The sequence below is a fragment of the Coffea eugenioides genome, chromosome 7 (assembly GCF_003713205.1).
Source record: "Coffea eugenioides isolate CCC68of chromosome 7, Ceug_1.0, whole genome shotgun sequence".
Lineage (NCBI taxonomy): Eukaryota > Viridiplantae > Streptophyta > Magnoliopsida > Gentianales > Rubiaceae > Coffea > Coffea eugenioides.
Window position 1 is genome coordinate 35,777,704 of NC_040041.1, and position 22,790 is coordinate 35,800,493.

The 22,790-nt window shown below is 34.1% G+C and overlaps 1 protein-coding gene, 2 non-coding genes and 1 pseudogene across 3 annotated transcripts; all 4 read right to left on the reverse strand.

The window, feature by feature from the left end:
* Window positions 1-3,208: 3,208 nt before the first annotated feature.
* Window positions 3,209-17,027, reverse strand: LOC113778797 (annotated as a pseudogene).
* Window positions 12,569-12,661, reverse strand: LOC113778917. The gene has a single exon (XR_003469382.1). It is a non-coding gene; the product is annotated as a small nucleolar RNA SNORD24 (small nucleolar RNA).
* LOC113778889 lies at window positions 12,844-12,928 on the reverse strand. The gene has a single exon (XR_003469355.1). It is a non-coding gene; the product is annotated as a small nucleolar RNA R12 (small nucleolar RNA).
* A 3,074-nt stretch (window positions 17,028-20,101) lies between the features above and the next one.
* On the reverse strand, window positions 20,102-20,839 carry LOC113777310. The gene is made up of 3 exons (XM_027322344.1): window positions 20,793-20,839; window positions 20,528-20,693; window positions 20,102-20,416 (listed from the first exon to the last, which is right to left on the reverse strand). Exons 1-3 carry the CDS (start codon window positions 20,837-20,839, stop codon window positions 20,102-20,104), a joined length of 528 nt encoding a protein of 175 aa, XP_027178145.1.
* Between the last annotated feature and the right edge of the window lie 1,951 nt (window positions 20,840-22,790).

Below are 22,790 nucleotides of genomic sequence, written 5' to 3' on the forward strand. Positions count from 1 at the left end.
AAGAAACAGGCTGCAGGCTTTGGTGAAGGAGTGTGAACCTGGGGACTTTGGGCTCGGATTTGAAGGAGTTGTGGTGGTATTTTCTGAAAAACTTCAACACGAAACTTCCTCCACTACCAACGCAGATTATCTAGAAAAAGAAATATTCCCAAAATAAGCACTGATGAGTTCGAAAAATGGCATGGAATTTCCCTGAATCTCCAACCCTGGCTCACCTTTCTGCAGCAAATTTTTGCACTTTTTTTTTCTTCTTTTTCCTCTGTTTTTCTCTCTTTTCTCTCTATTTTTCCTTTTCCGTCACCCTATTTTCAATCCTTCATCATGGCTGCGTTTAGGACCTTTTATAGCTACAAAATCCCCCCCAAAACCTAGAACTAAGGGAGGAGATTGGAGCTGCATTTTTTGTGGCCATTTTAAGCCATTAGATGGCTTCTAATCCTAGATTTCTTGGTGTTTTGGATCAATGCCAAGTGGCCTGTACTAGAGTCATTGAATGGAGGAAAAAAACGGAAGAAAATGAGTGGAAAATGGACGAAATGGTGCCTGCAAATCCCTGGTACGAAGAAGAGGAGAAATCCAGTGAATTTTCCCTTTTTTTTCCAAAAATTGCAATTTTCCTCTTTTGTTTTTTCTTTCTTTTTTCACTTTTCTTTTCTTTTTTTTTTCTTTTTCCGATTTTTTCAAAGTGATTTTTTTTCCAAGAAATAGAAATGAAACAAAAAAAACTTAAAAAATAAATTGATAAAATTTTGGTATCTACACTGCCGCTGCCATCTTCCTCTCTCTTTCCTTCCTCCTCCTTATTCACCACACCCTTTCCCCACTACCATCCCATCACCTGCCATGGTCATCCTTCTCTTCCTTTTCCTTCCCTCCCCTCCTTATCCCTCCCACGTCCTCTATGCCCTTTCCTCGCTATCCCCTGCCCCTTTCCCCTTCTTTTCCTTTTTTTCTCCCATTATTCCCCAAATTCCACCCGCGCTTCCCCTCATCTCTCTCCCTCATGGTGACCAAATTAGGTCATGAAGAAGGATGGTGTAGCAATGGGGAAGAAGGATAATAGATGGTGAGGAAGGGAGAGAGAGAAGAATAGGAGAAGAGGGATAAAGAGGAAGGGTGGCAGAGGGCAATGAGAAAGAAGAGGAGGGTGGCGGATGGTGGTGGAGAGAAGAGAAAAGGAAACCGGTAGTAGGTAGGGAATGGGAGTAATGGTGGTTGTTTATGGATATAGTGGCAAGGGTGGACAGCGTGTGATGGTTAATGAAATTTTTACAAATGTTCCCAAACATTTAAATGTATAAAAATTTTCATAAAAATTCTATAATAAACTATAACAAAATTTTAAACAAACTCCAAAAAATACACCATCCAAACAAATCCCTAATTTGTAAACATATAGGTATTTTAAGAAATTTTAAAATTATTCTTCTTAGTTTCTTTTTCCCATCGTTTCTATGCATCTTTTAGATGGAAAGTAGGTTTTATAAAAGAAAAATAATTAGACCTTATTCCTCCCTTTTCCTTCCTATCCTTTACTTTTCTTGCTCAAAATTTAATCTAAATACGAAAATCCTTATTCTTCCATTTTCTTTTCTTTCCTTTCCTTTCCTTTCCTTTCCATTCCCTTTTGTTCCCTCAAAATAAATAGTCTAAAAATTTAGGTTGATACTCAGGAAGTGGAGATCTTTGGTTCAATTTCCTATCCTAATTTCTTAAATCCCATCTTTCTCCAACTAAATTTTTTATTTAAATATATATATTTGAGGTACCCTTGCATATTTGTAAAAGGCTTAGTAGGTAAAATCTATTTTTCAGAAGGATATAATTTTGATATCTTAAGTAAATATAATGCAATTTATTTTATCGTCCTTTTTCTTTTATCTACCAGTGAGCCTATCAACATCTAATCCTAATGAAATAAGCATCCAACCTCTTGTATCATGAGCAAATTACCCAAGTGACCACTTAACTTTTCAAATAGTCGAGTTTCGGCAATTCAACTATTAATAGTATATTTTTATCTATTGAACTATTAAAAGTGTAAATTTTGACTCATTCTGTTTGATTTCACCGTTAACTTTGCCAAATTTAATTACTAATAGTATGTTTCATGAATCGTGTGGATCCCTAAATCTAGAAGAGTTAATGGTCAAATTAGATGGAATGACCCAATATTTACATGTTTAATAGCTCAGTGGGTAAAACATGCTATTAATAATTAAGTAGCCAAATATTTACTATTTAAAAAGTTTAATAACTACCCAGGTAATTTGCTCCTTGTATCATAAAAGCATCTCTCATATACTCCCTTCGTCCGAATATTAGAGTTCTTTTTTAAGAATCTAACTTTTTATGAAAATATGATAATCATTATGTCTAAATAAAATAGTATTCATGAAGTTACATATGCATCATTTGAATTTAAAATATTCTCTTAATAGATGCGTATTGGAATTTTAAAAAGTTACTTTTTCAAATGACAAGATTGGAAAGCATGTATTAAAATTGAAATGGTGATTTTTATTTTGAAACATCAATAAAGTTAAAACATGACAATAACAATGATACAAGAGTAAGTAGTAACTTTTTCAGATCCTCTCTTTTAGTTGGAAACTAAAAGATATAACGTGGTTTCTTTTCTCATTCATTGGAGTGGCTAATGACGGGGGAATATGATAGTAGTTACTAGAGAAGATTGAACTACTTAATTGTGGAACAAGTTTTAAATTTAAGAAATTATAAAATGAGAAGAAGACAAAATATAACGTGGCCTTTAAAGCCTCCACCAATGCCTGTCCTAATCTTGTACTTATTTATTCGATAACTTTTTTTCTTTATGAAACATTGCGTCCCTTATGCTATGACACAAATTTTAGCGCTACTATATTTTGATCATTTTAATGATAATTCCACAAAAAATGCTTTGACGGGATAATAGCGCAGTAGGCCAATAGGATTTAATAATCAAAGAGCACGTAGCCATACACCACTTTGTTTTATCCGATAATACATATTTCTTACAAAACGAAAAGATAAACTACAAAGGAAGTGAAGAAAAACAAATCATACCAAATCAAGTAGATTGATAATTGTTCATTTTTCCCTTTTTTGGACAGGGTTAAATATCGGGAGGTCTAATAAACAGTTGCATTTTCACCCTCTTTGCTTGTCTCAGCAGTAAGAATTATTGACTAACCCATAGTTTCAATCATTGCTCTTCATACTGCAAATTCATTTTCTCAATCAAAAATAAGTTACTAAATAAATAGATTTGGCCTGCACAAACTAAACAATAATGACAGTAATACTTTTGCCATCTAAATCTTAAACCCCTTCATTTTAAATCCTCAACATTTGATGATTTTATTACTTTACTATTACCATTAAAACTTGTACAAAATATGAATTTGAAATGGAGAATTGTAGTTTTAGACCTTATCTTTTTTTTTTTCTTTTTCTTTTTTCAAGTTTACCCTTACATTGAGTACCTTAAAAACAATTTGGGTATTTTATTGAAAAAAACATAATGAATTTACTAACTTCCATTATCCATAACAATCCAACATCAAAGGTCATTCTAGGGTATATATAAATTAATAACGTTATGAGTAACAAGAATAACCTGCCTTTTCCTGCAATTCCGCATTTTCCTTCTTGAGAATTTTCTCCTGAATTAGGAGGCATGCAAAGAAGGTTAACCGTGCCAATTAACACGAAATGCTTAAACTTTATTCCTGATCAAAATGCCAATCAAAGAGTAAGCAACTCCTAAACCTTCAAATGCGCATTTCACCTCTTCTTTCAGCTGATAAATTCGCTCCCAAAACAATAGGCTCTTTAGGAGGATTGAACATTCGATTTTGACCATCAAATTCTACATTTTGATTGAATGATTTTAGAGATTGATGCCTATTGCAAAACATAAATGCTTAAACTTTTCTCCAACTGATCTTCTATCTGTTGCAATTCATCCAAAGAGGAGGCATCTAAACCATCTACCAAGAACTTTCTGCAACATACAAAAATTATGTTGTTTGTTCATCACCAAAAACTGTAAGAAATTCATGTTGTTATACGATAAGGACGAGCACGTTGTGCTTAAAACAAATGTGTCAATGTTAGGATAATACAACCGTTTAGTTTCTTCAAGAAGCTGAACTTTATTTCTCAGGATTGCAACCTCTTCTTCGAAATACTGCACAAATAAGAGTATGCTCAGCATGAATCAAAAGATGTAGCAGAATAAATTCGTGGACAAGATTCTTTAAGTCAAAGAATCAGTTGGCACTGAAATCAGGATAAGCATCCATGATCTTGAATGAGATTGCCAGAATCAAGAAACGAAGTGAATGTAAGACGTTACTGCTATTCAATCATAGTTCAGAAGGATCTTGACTGTCATTCCCAGAAATCATGAGAGTGAATACCAAGAAAATGCTTATTTTGGATTTTGAACGCAATTCAGAGGCTTTCATGCAGCTAACTATTGGTACCAGGACACAGTTGAACCTTGGTACCCGCTATTCAAAGAAAATTCAAAGGGTAATTTCACATGTGAAAATGGTGCATAAAAACCAACCAGATGACATTCTACCCTAAAAAGAAAACGAGATAAACATCACACATATAGCATAACCACTCTTTAGTGAAGAGGAGATGCAAAAGGCACATATGTCCAGTCAGGGGGGAAAAAGGAAGAAGAATAATTTTCTAAATACGAAACTTTCTACATGAACATATTTAAATATACTGTCTTAAAAAGATACAGTTGCTACTGCTTCCATGATCATTCTCTATAATAAGAATGGCAAGGGAAAAACAGTTACAGCCTTATCCACTAGCAACTGCAGCAGCAAAAGATATATGGAAAAAATATACTGGAATATGCTGATCAGTTTCTGACCTGTCAATGCTCTAGAGCCATTGTTTTGGTCGGCCATAAATTCTTGATATTCTTCCTGTAGCATTCTATTGTACTTGTGGCACTTAAAGCATTTGAGGGAGCCACGATGACTCGATGAGGTCAAAGGGACAAGTTGCGAGTAATAAATCATTTATGCAATGACAAAAAAGCAATCAATGATTTGATTCAGTTTCCATTCGGCAAGACCCAAATCCTATGAAATTCCAGATACAAATGTGTATGTGCATATACCTACCGTGGGGAAAATGCTATGGTGCCTAACAAGAAATGAATGCTAAGTTTTGTTTGTTAGGAGAACTGTAATTTTGATCTCTAATCTATCACTCACTCATATGTAGAACTAGTTCCTAATCTATTTTGCAAAGTAAATATAGTCCCAATCTATTCAATTTTGTGCAAAAATGGGCAATTGACGGATTCTTTTCAATTTCTAACGGAATGATGATACAGGCAATCACATGCCAACACTTAAAAAACATTTTTTTAACTCAAAAATTCAGCACTTAAAACAGACTAATATCAGCTAAGAAGGAAAACTGGAGGACTTATGCTGCAATTTCTGAAACGTTGTCTCCTTCTCCAATATTTGATGGAAGAGCAACTGAAACAAAAGATTTGTACGTTCTGATAGCTTGCTTCCGCAGCTTAGGAAGCTTAGCTACTGAAATTCCATACTTGGAGAAATATCCGCAAGTAAAGTAATTCAACAAAGCTCCATTAACTCCACTGCCTATGAACTTGTTGGCACACAAAAAATCACAGAGTTTATTGCCAAAATAACTCTTCTTCCAAAATATATTCCCAAAGTAACTTAATTTTAAAATTTATTACCTTTGTGATCCTTTTTTGCCACTTAGGCTGCATATGTGTCAGAGATAAAAACATCCTCCATTTCTCTTTCTCATCTAATATCTTCTCCAATTTTCTCTATAAACCTTCCCATATTTTTTTTTCTTTCGTTATCTTTCCCTTGTCAAATATAATCTAAGAAGCCAATCTTTATATTAACAGCATCTAAAAAATATGTTTCGCAAGTTGATAATCTTAAGGTAGATGAAGATTATTCTCGTCTTTTCAAAGAGTAGGAAGGATAACATAAGCAAATATGATAACCTTGAAATTTTTGTAATTGCTTACAATTTTCGTTGCAATTTTTGTTGCAATTTTTGTATTTTTAAAATTATTTTTTGAAAAAATATATGCAATAGGTTTGATACATTTAAAAAAATTCAGAGACCAATAATAGTAAGGTCAATAATGGCAAAATTTATTTTAGATAATTATAAAAGTTATGCAATCTTCTTGTGCCTCTATAATAAAAAAAAATTAAAATTTTAGTTAATGTTGGAAACTATAAACTGGATTAGAACTTTCCTTTCTTGTTATTCTACATGGCAATCAGGATAATTAGATGGGAACAATAATATCATTATGGTAATAAAATTTGAAAGTGAATCACATTGAAAATATTTTTTAGTAAGAGTGTTATTTTGGCAAAAAACTCAAAAATCACGCACAGTGGAAGCAACTTTAGCATATATAAAAATATGTAGAAAGATGAAAAGAATAAACGCACAACAAATACTCAATAATTTAATTAACTCAAAATCCAATAATAACAATATCAAGTCGTTATTTTTCGCTCACGATAACTCACAACTCAATTATGAGACTTTCCCTCAAACGTACTCTTCAACATTCAACTCCACTCTCCCTTCAAGAAATAATACATTAAACTAGTAGTATTTATAGACCGTAAAGATTCCTAAAGAGACACAATTATAAACCAAAACTTATTTGGAATAGATTTGAGATTTCCTAAACTAATATAAAACTAAACAAACAAGATACCCAAAAAAATTCGGAAACTAAATACTAATATAACTTGATTTAACTTCCTTTAGAACTCAAGAGTTGACACACCATCCCCTTTGCTGGGTTCCCCCAAAATCTGCAGTACGACTCCAACTAAACTGTCCTCTCTGTTGGCGGAAACATCAGCGAGCCGAGAACCAGAAGATTTTGATTTTCCCTTGGCTTTCAACTTCTGTTCGTCAATGCCAGCATTTAGTTTAACACAGATTTTTCAAACGCAAAAGGTCATCTATAATCCTACCTTCAATGGCCTTTACATTTGATGGGAAATATTTGTCCTTAAAAGCTTTTGCACGAGCACCAATTGTCACAAGAAGCTTGTAATATAAAAAAGGGTTAATCGCACTTTATCCCCTTTAAGTATAAGTCGTTTCTCACTTTACCCCCCAACGTTTGTTTTTCCTCAGTTTACCCCCTCCGTCAGCAATTGCACCGTTAAAAACTTCAAGATTTCGAAATTGCCATACGAAAAGGGCCGTTGGTTTTAGCTGACAAAAATGCCCCTCAATGGTGTTTGATGCTTTTAGCCTACTTTTTCCCTCAAAGAGCCGTTGGTTGGTATTAGCGTTGGTTGGGTTCTATAAAAGGTGGTATTTTGCAGCCAATTTTTCTCATACATTTTAGCAAATTCCAAAGTTCCTAAAATTTCTCTTTGTCAACCAAAAGCATCATAAAATGTCACAAAGTGCTTCAAATAATGTTGAAAGATCACCCCAAAAAATGTGTGGATGTGGTAAAGAAGCACCATTGTGCACCTCTTGGACACTTGAAAATCCAGGAAGAAGATTTTACGGCTGCTCAAATTACAATGTAAGAATTTTTCATTAATAATTTGTTAATATTGTCTTTAATTTGGCTAAGTTAGAAAGAGTTTAAACAACTTTTTTTTTTTTATTTAGAATCGACGTGCATGTGGGCACTTTTCATGGGTAGATCCTGAAGTTTGTAGCAAAACAAAAGAAGTAAGTGCAATGCTGCAATCTAGACTGGTGGAGCAAAAGGAGAAACTAATGTACTTGCAAAGGGAGCATGAAAAATTGAAAAGCAGATATGAAGCCTTAGAAACAGGGATGTTGCTGCGATATGTTTATTAGTCAAAGAAGAGGTGTGGAAAGGTGGGGGAATAGGAGGTGTAAGTGATTGTGGCCACAAACGGTAGGGAAAATGTGTTGGATGGGCACGTGTAAAGGTCTTTTGTGACCTAGAACCCAAAGACCTGTTGGGCGTTGCAGTTAAGCAGAAAGGGGATAGGAAAAGTTGAGGGGATTGCAACCGTAAATGTGAAATGTGGGGCTCTTTTATTCAACAACGGGTTTATTTTTATGTTATCCGATAAATAAATTAGAATTTAAGGAAAATGGGCACTGTGTGAGTATAATGAACGAAAGTCATAAAGAACTGGTATTTTATTCAACAACGGGTTTAAATTTATTTTTAACCAACAAGTAAATTTCTATTTAAGGCACCTTGGGTACTGTGTGAGTATAATGGACGAAAGGCATAAAGAGCTGGTCTTTTATTCAATAACGGGTTTATTTTTATTTTATCCGATAAATAAATTTCTATTTAAGGCACCTTGGGTACTATGTTATTGTAATGGAGGAAAGCCATAAAAAACTTATTTTTTATTCAACAACGAGTTAAGTTTTATTATATCCGATAACCAAATTTTTGTTTAAGAAAAATGGGTACTCTATTCTTATAATGGACGAAAGCTTTGAAAAGTGGGGCTCTTTTATTCAACAACGGGTTTATTTTTATGTTATCCGACAAATAAATTAGTATTTAAGGAAAATGGGTACTCTGTGAGTATAATGGACGAAAGTCATAAAGAGCTGGTCTTTTATTCAACAATGGGTTTAAATTTATTTTATCCGATAAATAAATTTCTATTTAAGGCACCTTGGGTATTCTGTGAGTATAATGGACAAAAGGCATAAAGAACTGGTCTTTTATTCAACAACGAATTTATTTTTATTTTATTCGATAAATAAATTTCTATTTAAGGCACATTGGGTACTATGTTGTTGTAATGGAGGAAAGCCATAAAAAACTAGTTTTTTATTCAACAACGAGTTAATTTTTATTATATCCGATAACTAAATTTTTGTTTAAGAAAAATCGGTACTCTTTTCTTATAATGAACGAAAGCTTTGAAAAGTGGGGCTCTTTTATTCAACAACGGGTTTATTTTTATGTTAGCCGACAAATAAATTAGTATTTAAGGAAAATGGGTACTCTGTAAGTATAATGGACGAAAGTCATTAAGAGTTGGTCTTTTATTCAACAATGAATATATAAAGAGCTGGTCTTTTTTTTTTTCCGTCCCGTGCCAGATGGAGGGAAATTTCCCTCCATTATTCCAGGGTAATTTTGGAAACTTGCATTTCATAAACCAGCATATATGGATATTTTGGGTTGTTCAATATTTTCATAAGGATATTATTGTCTTTTCAATATTCCGTTTATATCCATTAGAGTTGACTGTTAGTTTTTGGGGTAGACTGAGGAAAAATAAACGTTGGGGGGTAAAGTGAGAAACGACCTATACTTAAAGGGGATAAAGTGCGATTAACCCTATAAAAAATATATATGTAGAAAAAAAAACTCTAGTTCAGCAAATTCGTAGCCCAGAATACCTCTTTCTCCCAACCCCCCCCCCCCCCCCCCCCCCACACCACAAAACCACACCACCACCACCACCATTATTTCTACCTTTCCTTCTCTCATACTGCAAAATTCATCTTTCAATAATCTTCTCACCCATCACCTCATTCCGAAGCTCGTCATTCTCTGAGTTCCAATAACTCCTCTCTTTTGATGACAAGTTTCTAACAAGCACCCTTTTCGGAGAACATTTCAAAGGGTCCCAATTGCTTGATCTTTGCACTAGAACCACATTAAGAACCACCGGTTCGAGATTACTCTGTATCCGAAATCAATGTTTTCTAAAGCAGTAGGATAATCCTTCAACGTTAGATTAAACCAAGAAAAACCCAACAAAGCAAGCTCTATAATGAGCCAAAGAACGTAACTGCAGAAAATTGCAAAATTTTCTTGCCGTACTTCTTTAGTTCCTAGTTTCCGGTGGCTTGCCGGTGGATGGAAGCAGGGCAGCAGCACTTCTCTGGCTCATTTGGGGAAGAAGAGTAAGTTTTCGAAATTGCAGCATAGTCCCCTAGTTTTTCTTTTCAGCCGATATTAGTCAGTCTGTTTTAAGTGTTGGAGTTTTTGGAGTAAAGGTGTAAAAAAAAATAATAATAAGTGCTAGGATGTGATTGCACATGCCATAATTCCATTAGAAATTGGAAGGAATCAGTCAATTGCCTACTTTTGCATAAAATTAGATAAAATTATATCTACTTTGCAAAATAGATTGGGAAATAGTTTAACACATGAGCGATAGAATGAGGATCAAAATTATACTTCCCCCTTTTTTAAAAGATAGGAAGTGGGCTTGTGCAACGAGCAAGTCTTGTTGTGAATGACAAGATGTGTCCATTTATCACCCAAAAAACTTATAGTTTCATCATAACTAGGAAAAAACTTTCTATACTTAACAAAAAACTTGACACTAACATATATAAGCAAATATGCCTTTCAAAGCTTTCTTTGGATTACTTAAAATAAGCTAATTATGGATTTTAGTTTAAATTTAAGTTATTTCAATGTATCAACTTACTATTTTAGCTTATCTAAAGTTGAAAACAATACTATTAGTAGCTTTGTTGAATGTATTGAAACTTCTGAAATATTCTGTGAAAATCAAAAGCCACCAAAACAAAGTGTAGTAAAGACATTAATCGACCCTTCTTACTTTATTATTAAGAATAAAAAACTCATTAAATGAAATTGCATGGCAAAAAATAAATATGTGCTCAAATTTTGTGAACAAAATAATTATATATATATTATACTTCACTGGATGCTATTTTGTTTGAATCTCATTTTTTTTTTTTTTTTTGAAGAAAACAGAGAACTAAAGCTGAGTAGCTTTGATGTTAAACTCAACTAAGTTGGGGAGGTGAATCAAATATAGTCTTTCATTTAGTTTAAATTGAGGGGATCCTTCACCATCAGAACAGCGGATTTGAACATGCAAATTCTGTTTAATAGTATTATTTGAACGGTAAAGCTACAAACTAACATGTTCTTAACCATGTACGCAAATTCTTTTCTAGTTGCTGTTGTTCTTTAACTGGACAACTAGTAGTAACAGGATATATGCTAATAATAGCGGGAGCAAATTTGGTTAAAAATCACACTAATTTTAAAATAATGTTTCTCGTCCTGACTTTTGATATTGTATCCTTCTTTGATGGATCTACAGACTTGATTTTACTTTTCTCATCTTAATTAGTTCCTTTTCTCGTTATCAAGTCTCAGGACGGCAAAGGGTCTTTTGTTATACCCAAAAGTGTAACACCTATATTAGACATTCTAATTAGAAGACCCACCTCAAAGTGTAACACCTGTGTTACATAGCCTATTGTAGTGATATTTCTCATCTTAAAAGTATAAAAGACTTCTAATTAAGTTTCTTTTTTGGTCCTCAATATTTAGCACTTGCACAATTTATCCCCCAATGTTTGGTACCTGTTGCAATTTTAGTCTTTAAAGTTTCATCAAAAACATACCTTGTTCCCAACAGTACTAATTTGAAACGAATTTAGAACAATTGATAGATTTTTTCAAATAATGATATAATCACTCACGTACAGCAACAAGTTTATTGCATTAAACTAAGAACAACACCAGTGAGGTATATTAATAACTAATTAACCACGAAATAAAAAAATAAAGAAAATTGTTAATTTGTCCCAAAAAATTAAATATTTCGAGTTTTTCCTTGGGACAACGGGGCTAAGAGATTGAAAATAAGTTCTAGATCACATTGAACTAAATGTTCTGACTAGTTTTGGTTTTTTGTATTTAAATTTTTTGGACTAACTCCTCTTTGTACCTAGGGCTGCAAACGAGTCGAGTCGAGTCGAGTTTTGGACTTATCGAGCCGAGCTCGACTTAAAAATGGGTGAGCTCGAGTTCGAGCACGAGCTCGACGAGCCTATAAGAATTGAGCTCGAGCTCGACTCGACTAAAAAAAAAGCTAAGCTCAAGCTCGACTCGTTAAGGCTCGCGAGTTGATGCTCGATTTCTGGCTCGCGAGCAGCTCGATTTGTGAGCTCGAATTTTTGACTCGTTAGCTCGAATTTTGGGAATTAATGTAACAAAAAAAATCATTTTATCAACTAATTCCTAACCAAATTATGAGCTTAATGATAGCTTACAATTCATGCCTATAATTGACCATAATTTTTCACATTATCATAATCAAAAAAGGCCTACAAATTTTTCACTAAATACAATCATAAATTTAGAAATACATGCCACATAAGTCTAGAATTTAAATGCCCAACACTTCATACAAGTTCAACATTCTCAGTCACAAAATTTAATATCAGAAAATAAGTAAATAACAACCAAAAGCAGGCCAAGAACTTCTTACTACAGAAACTTATTGAATTACAAATTACAAACTAAGCACAGTCATTGAAGTCACGGACTTCTTCTCTTCTTAGAAATGTCAGAGGATTCATAGTCCCAGCTCCAACCTGCTCAATACGTCCAAAAATAAATAAGTGCCAATCAAGGAGCTATACAAAAACCTCACTAGCATGCATTTTACATATGGAATTTTACCCATTCAAGGATACTTGAGAGCTAATTGAGGTGCAGAAGTTTCGCAAAAGAAATTTTAAAAGAGCAACAGGCCTCAGAGATCTTGGTGGATAGAAAATCATCAGGTGGGTAGATAAATTACCCATCAAGAGTAGCAAATATCTATTTCTCACATCACAAGCCCTTCTCTTTCAATTTTTGAAAAATTGCCGGAACATTCCACTCAGATGCATCATGTCATCTGTTCAGTGCTAATACGGATTTCAAAACGAGAAAGTTAAAAAAATGCTGCTTAACATGCATAAAAACCATTAATTATGTAGATTGGCTGGGTAGGAGATGAACAACAGGTGATGCTAGTGCTGTGGGGTCAGAAGTAGCTGGTGGTTTTTTATCATTCTTACGGAGAATGATGAATGGGAATCCGTTTGATTTTTTCATCACTCCCATGATCACCAGTTCACCACCACTACCCCAACTGGGCTCAAATCTTTGCCACAGCAAGACATAGTAGCAAATCAATTTAAGTAGGAAAAGATAGTTTTTACATGTTATTTTCCAAAACTATATATCAAAAGATAAGAAAATCAGTAGATAAAAAAATTATAAAAAAAAATTGTATCCTTGTCACCAAAAAATCCTAAAAGCATAGGAGGAATGATTCGGAGCTAAAGGTAGACAACACACGCAGGTGTGAAAAAAAAAAGAAAAAAGCAATAATTTGAGCTCAAAAATGTTATTTCAGCATCTATTCCAGCTAAAATACCAGTTAAATTAACTAGAGGGAAGCAACAAACTTCAGACAAGAGAAAGGAAGACGGAGGGGAAGGAACGCCGAACGGCCCGAACCAACCTTAAATTGGAAATCAAATTGAGGGCTTTAAGATGCGCCGTGGAGGAAGACAGATGGTTAGCAGTCCTTAAGACGCACCGTGGAGGAAGTCAAGCCTCTGTCCGAATACAGCTGAGCCAACGACGAAGGTGAGTTGCAGTCAATTGCTTCGAGAGGAAGAAGGTTTCTCTCGAATGAAGTCGAATTGCAGTCGAATGAGGCCTGAAGGGTAGCAGTGGCGGTGCCGCGGTGGTGGCTGTGGTCAGCGTGGTGCACTCGTGGGTGGTGGCGGCGATGGCTAGGGCTTGAGAAGGTGTGAAGGAAAGAAGGAAAGACCAAATAGAAATGCGGTAGAGGAGAAGTAATAAGAAATGGAATTGGGGAAAGTAATTTTTGCTATGTGCGAGCCTCCATCTGATACTCGAAGTCGAATTCTATCCCAATTCCCATGTTATAACTTAGTAATTAACTATATAAATAAGGGTATTTTTGTAATTTCACAAAGCTCGTCGAGCGGCTCGACGAGCTAACGAGCCTAATAGAGGATGGCTCGAGTTCGACTCGATTTATAAACGAGCCGCTCGAGCTCGACTCGAGGTTTGACTCAAGCTGCTTGCGAGCGGCTCGCGAGCGGGTCGAATCGTTTGCAGCCCTATTTGTACTCCTAAACTTGCATCACTTTCTCACTTTGCATTCTAAACTTTAATTTTGGATACTTTGCATCCTAAACTCTCAAATTTGTCTTATTTAAATCCAATCAATAATTACATTCACGAAATTAATGAGATAAAAGATGGTGAAATTAATTAGAATGCATCGTCTGTATTCATTGCTGTCTCTTAGCTTTTTTTTAACCACTTTCAGCATATTGCCATTGATTTATATGGCTTCAATCACTAATATGGTTAGCAAATTTAGTGAGAAAAATATGATAAAAATTAATGGCAATATATTGATTTATTTTTGTCACAATACTGTGGCACCTTTTAATCACTTTCAGCACATTGTAATTGGTTTGTTTGGGTTTTATAAATAGTAAATTTTGCCAAAATTATCATTGATTGAATTTAAATGGGACCAACTTGAGAATTTAGGTTGCAAAGTGTCCAAAATCAAGAGTTTAGGGCACAAAGTATTCAAAATTGAAATTTAGGGTGTAAAATAAGAAAGTGATACAAATTTGGGAGTACAAAACCAAATTAATATGAATTTTTCTTCTTTTTACTAGTGAATTACTAGTTCTTGTTGTTAAATTTTTTTTTTTTACCCCTCCCACCTCTCCTCACTCCTTCCCACCCCCTAACTATCAAACATAGAAGAACTTGACAGCAGGGAATACTATAACAATCCTTCCCTGACCACTAACCAACCCTAGTGGTTGTAGTTGTTTAAAGCTAACTACTACATTGTTTCTTTATTTTGAAATTTGATTTTTTTTCAATAGGCACATGACTAAACGTGCCTAAATTCTATCAGTAATTAGAAAAAATTCTTCAAATGCCCTGAATCTGATTTAATTGGATATATTACAGATCATATTTGCTCTTACCAAAATGTTAAGGACTAAAAATGCACATGTGCTAAACATTGAAGATCAGATTTGCTTTTGTCAAAACATTAAGAACTAAAACCGCATAGAGGGTAAACATTCAAGACTAAAACTGCATTTTTTTTTCTAAGTTTTAACTCTTCCTTACACAAGAAACAACTGGTAAAAAAACCCAAGCAACAATCGATATCAGCAAAAAATAAGAACAAATTAGGTTGGTTTCCCCTTTTTTTTGGAGTATTCATATGTGAAATGATATAAGGTTGGATTTGGAAATTTGGTGGGGGAAGAGGGAGGAGAAACTTCCCTAGAAGAACAGAGTTAGGGTTTTCTAGTGACGGGAGTTAAACATATATTGTATTTCATAATTAAAGAAAAGTACATGTCACCGTACTAGAATGTGTAGCAAGGTGTTGCACTTTTAGGTGTTACAGAAAACCCATAACCGTTTCTGAGAGATCTATGATATTTTCTCAAGAAACTTACTTCTGCTCGGCCCCCTCAAATGCAAATTTCTCACTAGTATGGCTAATCAGTTCATTATCTCAGTCCTTAGGTAGAAATTTGGTAGTAGATTTCTTCACTAAGGCCAATATGTATTTGAAACCAATAAAGCAAAGACATGCAGGCTATATTACAGAGGCGGAGCGAGCAAAATTTCTCAAAGGGGCACAAATAAAAGGAATTCACTAATGTCTAATAAACTCATCAAATTACAAGACGTTTTCTTACCTATTAGCAGTTTATAACCCCTTAAAACAATTGTTTTAGTTGTAGTGGCAATTAAATATATGGATTATAACGTGTTATTTTATTAGTAGTTGTTATCAATAACCAAGTACATATGGACCTTCTGCAAATTAGTGAAGAAAAATTCTTCTAAAATTTAATACCTAAATTAAATATTTTTTATTGATCAGTTTGGGCACATTAACAAATTAGTGTTAATATTTCAGGATTTAATAATACATCACCGCGGTTGGCTATATTCACTAGAGTCCTGCTAACCAACATGTATAACTTGGTCTCTGGTGATAAATCCCTTGCCCTCATATATAACTTTTGGTCTCATATTAATAATCTTCTTTGGTGTAGCACAAATTAAAAAATTCTTCTTTACCGTACACTGATTAACATTCCAGCATTTATAGGCAAATTATGTGTTTGTACTTGATTATAAACATTAGGAGGCAAACTCTGAATTAACTTGAAGAAAGGAGATAAAGCTAACTTTTAGACTGGAGTGGTTGGGCATTTTCAAAGAACAAGTGCAAAAGCACACCACCTTCTTACTGGCTTCATTATAGACACGGTACCATTTCCCCTTGTGTTCCAGATAGAAAATTAGTGTAACAGTACAACCCTTATTGTCCATTTACATAATGCACTCCAAGAACTAACAGTACAACCCTTATTGTCCATTTACATAATGCACTCCAAGAACTACTACGAAAAGGTATTGCTTGTTTGGATGAAATGCCGTGTCTCATAATTTTTGCTCTTGGAAAATATCTCATGCTACTGATTTTTATTTTCTTTAAGCTGACAACTTGACATACATATCATGCAAGAAAAAAAAAATGCTGCAGAATTACAACTATTGATGACGTTGGTTTCTCCCGTACCTCCTCACATTGTGTGGATCTTGGCTATCTAATTTTTGCGTGCTTCTAAGGATCTTGTATTTCCGCCTCCGGACCAAATAATAGGTATATCCCATTAAAGGATCAAAGTAGAGATGCTAGGAGGGAAAAATACCTTCAGTCAAACTTAACAAAAACTTAACAAGATAAGGGAACCCTGATCCCTTAACTCTGATAAAAGCTTGAGAACATACTTGGAATGTTTAATGGCCAATCTGCTGTAAAAGTGAACATAAAATTTGATGAAGATGATACCATTTTGATGAAAGGGAGGAAAATTAATAACAAAAAGAGAGAGAGAATGAGATGATGAGCTGATCATGTGCAAATGTTGGTGGCTAATGTACCTGGAACTTGAGAACTCATAAAGCTTCCCTTTGGGGGAGAAAATGATCAGTAATCTTCTGCATCACAAAGAACTGATAGCTCAAAGGCCTTCTTGAGAAGTCCCCTTCTCCTTTTAGAGAATGTCACTTGTCTACTTGTTGCATTTCTCCTCTTGATCTGAGGTTTCCCTGTCACCATTCTTACAATTTTAGTTAACAAACGAGGTGCAAAATTAAATCCACCGACAGCCCTGAAAAGAAGTCAATGATTCCATAAAGTGTCAAAGTGCCAAAAGAAAATTTTTAATCAAGAAAAAAAATTTCCAAGAACAGAAAGAACCAGGAGGAAATGGAATTGATTGACTCCATATAAATGGAAAACCAGACTAAACCTTTTCTGGGAAGTCTCAGATCTGCAAGATGGTAGATGAGAAAAGCTGGAAAATATTGGGTAGGTAAAACCCTTGTAGAAACCCTAAAGAGCGATTTTTCAGGCAAATGTACAGAGAAATTTTCCTCAATGTCTTTACATAAATGATTAAGGAAGGACCAGCAAGGTCCCACAACCTCATCCCTTGAGACACTCCCAAAATAGAAACAGCGGGGGATGACATTTGTTCAAGGGCAAGTGGAAACTTATGGGAAGCATAATATTTTTAGTTAACGATGCCGAGGAGACCATTACTTATCAATTTTTTTTCTTTTTAATCGACAACATCTATATTATTCTATTTTATAAGAGAGGAAAAACTAATTGGATTGTATAAGGAATTAGAGGAAAGATTGGGGACGATCCGACCCACATCTTGCAAGTCAGTTATTTTCTAATCCTTACTCGTTCGGCATATCAACGGGTAACTAATGATTGAGTATCCATTAGAAAAGAGTCGGATTAGCAGTAATTTGTCTCGCGCCTCTCATCATTTAATTTTTTAAAAAGATAATGTATACTAATTTATTAGGATTAATCTTTCTTACACTATCAGTGTATAAACTGATAAAGTTGAATGAATACTACATCATCTGAATTTGAATTTAAACATCAAATTTTGTATATGTAGTATGCATCTAGATCTGCTAGTGTTTAAAAAATTTACCCAATTTATTATTATATCTTACATATTTATGTAATATTCAATATAGATTTTATCCAAAAAAATCTCATGCCAAAAACAAACTTGCAAGAGAATACAAGAAAAAGTAAAAAAAGAATCCAAAACTAATAAAAATTGTTACAAGCATTGCCCTTTTTATAAATATTCTAAATCAATTCAACCTTTTTTTTTAAATTAAGATCATGACCTCTATAAATAAATCTTGTAAACAAATTATAGGAGCTTATATTTGGGGTGTAATTTGCTCAATATAATCACTTACTTAAGTCTAAAAATAATACTTTGTATATGTATATAAAAATTATATATATATGTAAGTATATATATGTATATATATGCGGAATTAGTCTGGTACCCAGGGATTTTTAATTCTCTGACCCTAACCTGTCTCACATATAAACGGGTACCCTATTCTCTTTTGATTCACTCAAATAATGTGAATCAAATACCCTATTTTTCGGAGTGGATCATATCGATCTCAAGAATTTTCAAATTAGCAGGTATTTTTGTTCACCCAAACCCATCTAAATTAAAAGAATACTCTAGCACACTTTTTGAACTTTTTTAATTGTAGGGTATGAAATTTGAATCCCAACGTACTGATCAAAGAGGATAAATCCCTCTTAATCGCCAACTTACACAAGAGAAGTTTGTTATTTTACTTATCAAAGTGAACGCGAGTTTTCAAGCTGTGCATTCGTGGATCGACAGTAATTTTTTAGCATCATCTCAAGGCATTTGGCCCTCTTACTTTATTAAATTCCTTTCTCCGAGTCTGAAGTTGTTAATGCTCTGTTCACAATTGCATTACTGATTATTCTTCTTCCTTTGTTGGTATAATAATTACTTGACTAAAAATAATAGATTATTGGGTCTTTCTCTTCATTGAGCACCAGGATTAGGTAATAAGTACAGTTAAACCACAAAAAAGTGCCAAACTTGCGGCAATAACCAGCTTTAACTGACTTGGGATCCTTTATTACATATTGGGAAAATGACCGGTTTCATCCCTCACATTTCACAAAATTATTCTTTTCGTCCCTCACTTTTAAAACGAAACAATTTCATCCTTGACATTTAAAAACTGAAATTATTACATCCCTGAACCCAATTTTCAATATGAATCAAACCATCTATCAACCTAATTACAAATTTTGGGGGTATAATTGGTAGATCACTTGACTAACTCAACTTGATATTCACGTGAAATTTAATGAAATCCAAAATAAAAAATAAAAAATTATAACATAAAAAAGAAGAATTAATCTTTCCTACATTGTCATTGTATACACTGATGGGTTAATGTACCTGCCATATCATTTCAATTTAAATTTAAACACCAAATTTTGTATTTATAATATACATGTAGACTCACAAGCGTATATACTAACGGTACATGAAAAGATTTACCCAAAAAAGAAATCCTATTATTCCAAGACAAAGAATGACCTTTTATGTTATACTTTTTATTTTTTTTGGTTCAATAAATGTCATGTGAATATGATCTATCAATTCTATCTCCGAAATTTATTATTGGGTTATCGGATGGTTTGATTCAAATTGACAATTAGGTTCAGGGATGTAATAGGTTTAATTTTTAAATGTCAGGGACCAAATTGTTTCGTTTTAAAAGTGAGGGACGAAAAGAATATTTTTGTGAAATGCAAGGGATGAAATAGGTCATTTTCCCTTACATATTTGCATGTTAACCATAAATCTTAGAATATTTGGTGTATTTTTTTCATTGGATTGGTGTAAATTAATACCTGGTACGACTTGAACACTAAATATTATTGTACACCAACTTATTAAAAATATAAATTAAATATTGCAAGAATTATACCAACTTGTAGAGTGCAACACTCGGATGTGTAACAGATGATGCGCTGCTCTTTAAAACAAAGGGAAAAATGCACTTTTCATCCTCAAAGTTTGGCCCGTTGATCAATTTCATCCTCAAAGTTTCACCCAAAACACATTTCATTCTCAAAGTTACATAATTTTCGCCAATTAAAGACAATTGACGGGAAATGAAGAAATTGGCGTTAGACCCAACTGTAAACCCAACAAAAAATGGGTTAAACCGAATGGAGCTATTTTTTAACGGAACAAAAATTGTTGCAACGGACGAAAACCAACATTCTTCTCCTTCTTCACTCTACCTTTCTGCAACCCCAAAACTTTTTGGCCAATCTCTGGATTTGCATCTATCCCTACAGCTTTGGCACATGACCAGTAACATAGCTGCAGCGTGCTCTTTGCATAGTGGTGTACCTTCCTCGATGGCCTCCACTAGAAAGTGGATTACAAGAGATGCAGTCTCAGCAACCTCCTTCAGTGCAATCTCTGACGAGGAAACCATCTTCTCCAGTAATGCCCTCGCCTTCTCAATCATCTCTGATTGTTTTCCGAACTCATACATTAGTTGAAGCATGGCTTTTACCATACCAAAAGAAACAATAGATGGGATTATCTGAGGATAGGTGGAGAGATTGTGAAATGTTAATATGATATCGAGCTTAGCCTACACGCTTAGATTCTGGAAACCGCGTTCTTCTGCCAATTGGGAATTCAGGGATCCAACCAGGATTGGGATAGCCCCAAATGCTGCGATTGCTAGCTTGTTAGCGGAGCAAGAAGAAAGAACCAAGAGGGCTGCTGCTGCAAGGTCAATCAATGACTCGTTTTGGCATTGAATGATCTCCAGCAATACTGGTATGGCACCAGAATTTGCAATTCGGATCTTGTTTCTGCAAAATCATAGCAAAATTAGATGGGGAACAATTCTACAGCCAATGCCTTCGGATGCAACTTCAAAAGTTGCAAATTTTAACTGAAGCAAACATTACCTTTCACTGTGAAAAGCTAGAGCAGAGTACCGTTTCAGTGGCTTCATAATCTTGCGTATGAAGCATCGTAACGAGCCGAGAAATGATCCCTCTTTCTACTAACTTATGTCTTAGTTTGGTTGCAAGTTTACCAAGTTCTCTGGTAGCTAAAATCTGAGCTTCCCGTTCATTAGATAGAAGGGCTTCCACTATCACGTCTTCCATGATTGAAAGCCCTCTATCCCCCTCAGTCACTTCTCAACTCTCTTTATGTGAAAATGAAAATATAGAAATGTAGTATTTGATTGCTTCAAGGTGGTGTAAGGTTTGGCTTTTGGGAAAAAAATTTTGGGGTTGCAGAAAGGCAGAGGGAAGAAGGAGAAGAATGTTTTTTCGTCCGTTGGAACAATTTTGTTCCGTTAAAAAATAGCTCCATTTGGTTTAACTCATTTTTTGTTGGGTTTACAGTTGGGTCTAACGTCAATTTTCTTCATTTCCCGTCAATTGTCCTTAATTGGCCAAAATTACGTAACTTTGAGGATGAAATGTGTTTTGAGTGAAACTTTGAGGATGAAATTGATCAACAGGCCAAACTTCGAGGATGAAAAGTGCATTTTTCCCTAAAACAAATCAAGGGTCTCTCTAGTTGAATTTTTATTCAATTATGTAAATAACACAAAATTTGATGTAGAATGGTACAATTTTGATAGGAATATGAATATTATTAACTCGTACAATTAATTCACCATTACGTCAAAGTTATATGAGTTTAAGCTGAAAGTTGTAAGGATTACAATAATTAGACTGTAATGAACAGAATCAACTAGAGAGGCCACTAATCCCTTTAAAACGTGTTAAAATTTCTTGTGGAATTATTAGAACTAGAAGCAAAGTAGTGTAGCCCTCTAAGAGATATTACTAATTCTTTTGTCTCATAAAAGTTTTAGAGTCTAGAGATTTCCACTATACCATTATTAAAACAAGAGGAAAACAAGGCCAACCTACTAAAGATATTTACACTATTTAAAAGTGTGTAATAAATAGTCTTTCATGCTAGATTGAATTGGACAAAATTCAACTTGTAGACCTTAATCTGGTAATTATCTGCTCATGAACATGAATAATCAGTGGGATAATTTCAAAAACCTCCCTTGGGGTTTCTGACAATCTCACTGTCCTCTCCTGAGGTTTCTAGAATATCAGAAACCCCTTATAAGGTCACTGGTGTCCAATTGCTACATCAATCATGGAGAAATAACTTAATTACTCATACAACTTTAGAGGTATTTCACAATTGCAGACACCAAAATTTTACCAAGAAAAAAAAAATTTACCATTTTATTTTTATATATTTTATTTTACTTTATTTTCTTCATTTTTATTACTATTTAGTTGTTTTTGTTGTAAATCTTACTTTAGTTTATTTTGTTCATTTTCTTAACAAAATCATTTTTTTCCAATTCATTTTTACAAAAATTAGGCAGAAAAGAAAATTAGAAAAAAAAGAAAAGAAAAAAAATAACAAAATCAGTTTTTTGTTAAAAAAAAAAGGGGGCAACCACAAGCACGCACGCTTCATCTTCATAATACAAAACCATGAACGAGTCATGGCACCAGAAAAATTGCAGCAGCCATTTTGATCCATTTTCACTCATTTTTCTTCCGTTTTTTCGCTCCATTGGATCACTCCAGTACCAAGCCACCTGGCTTTAATCCAAACACCAAGAAAATCCCAGGACAAAAGCCATCTAATGGCTCAAAAACCATCAAGAAAAGTGCAGCTAATCAGGAGGAAATTCTTAAATTATTATGAAAAAAAAAAAGTTTTTCTACAAGAGAGGGTATTTGTGGGGGTGATTTCTAAAATCAGGTGGTTCGCATTTGCTGAATGCGAACTAGCTTAGCTCGCATTCAGCAAATGCGAGCTAACAAAAAGCCAAGTAGCATTTTTTTTTTTAAGTCGACCTCGCATTTCTCAAATGCGAGGTCCTTTGTCTGTCGGTCAAAAACGAAACACAG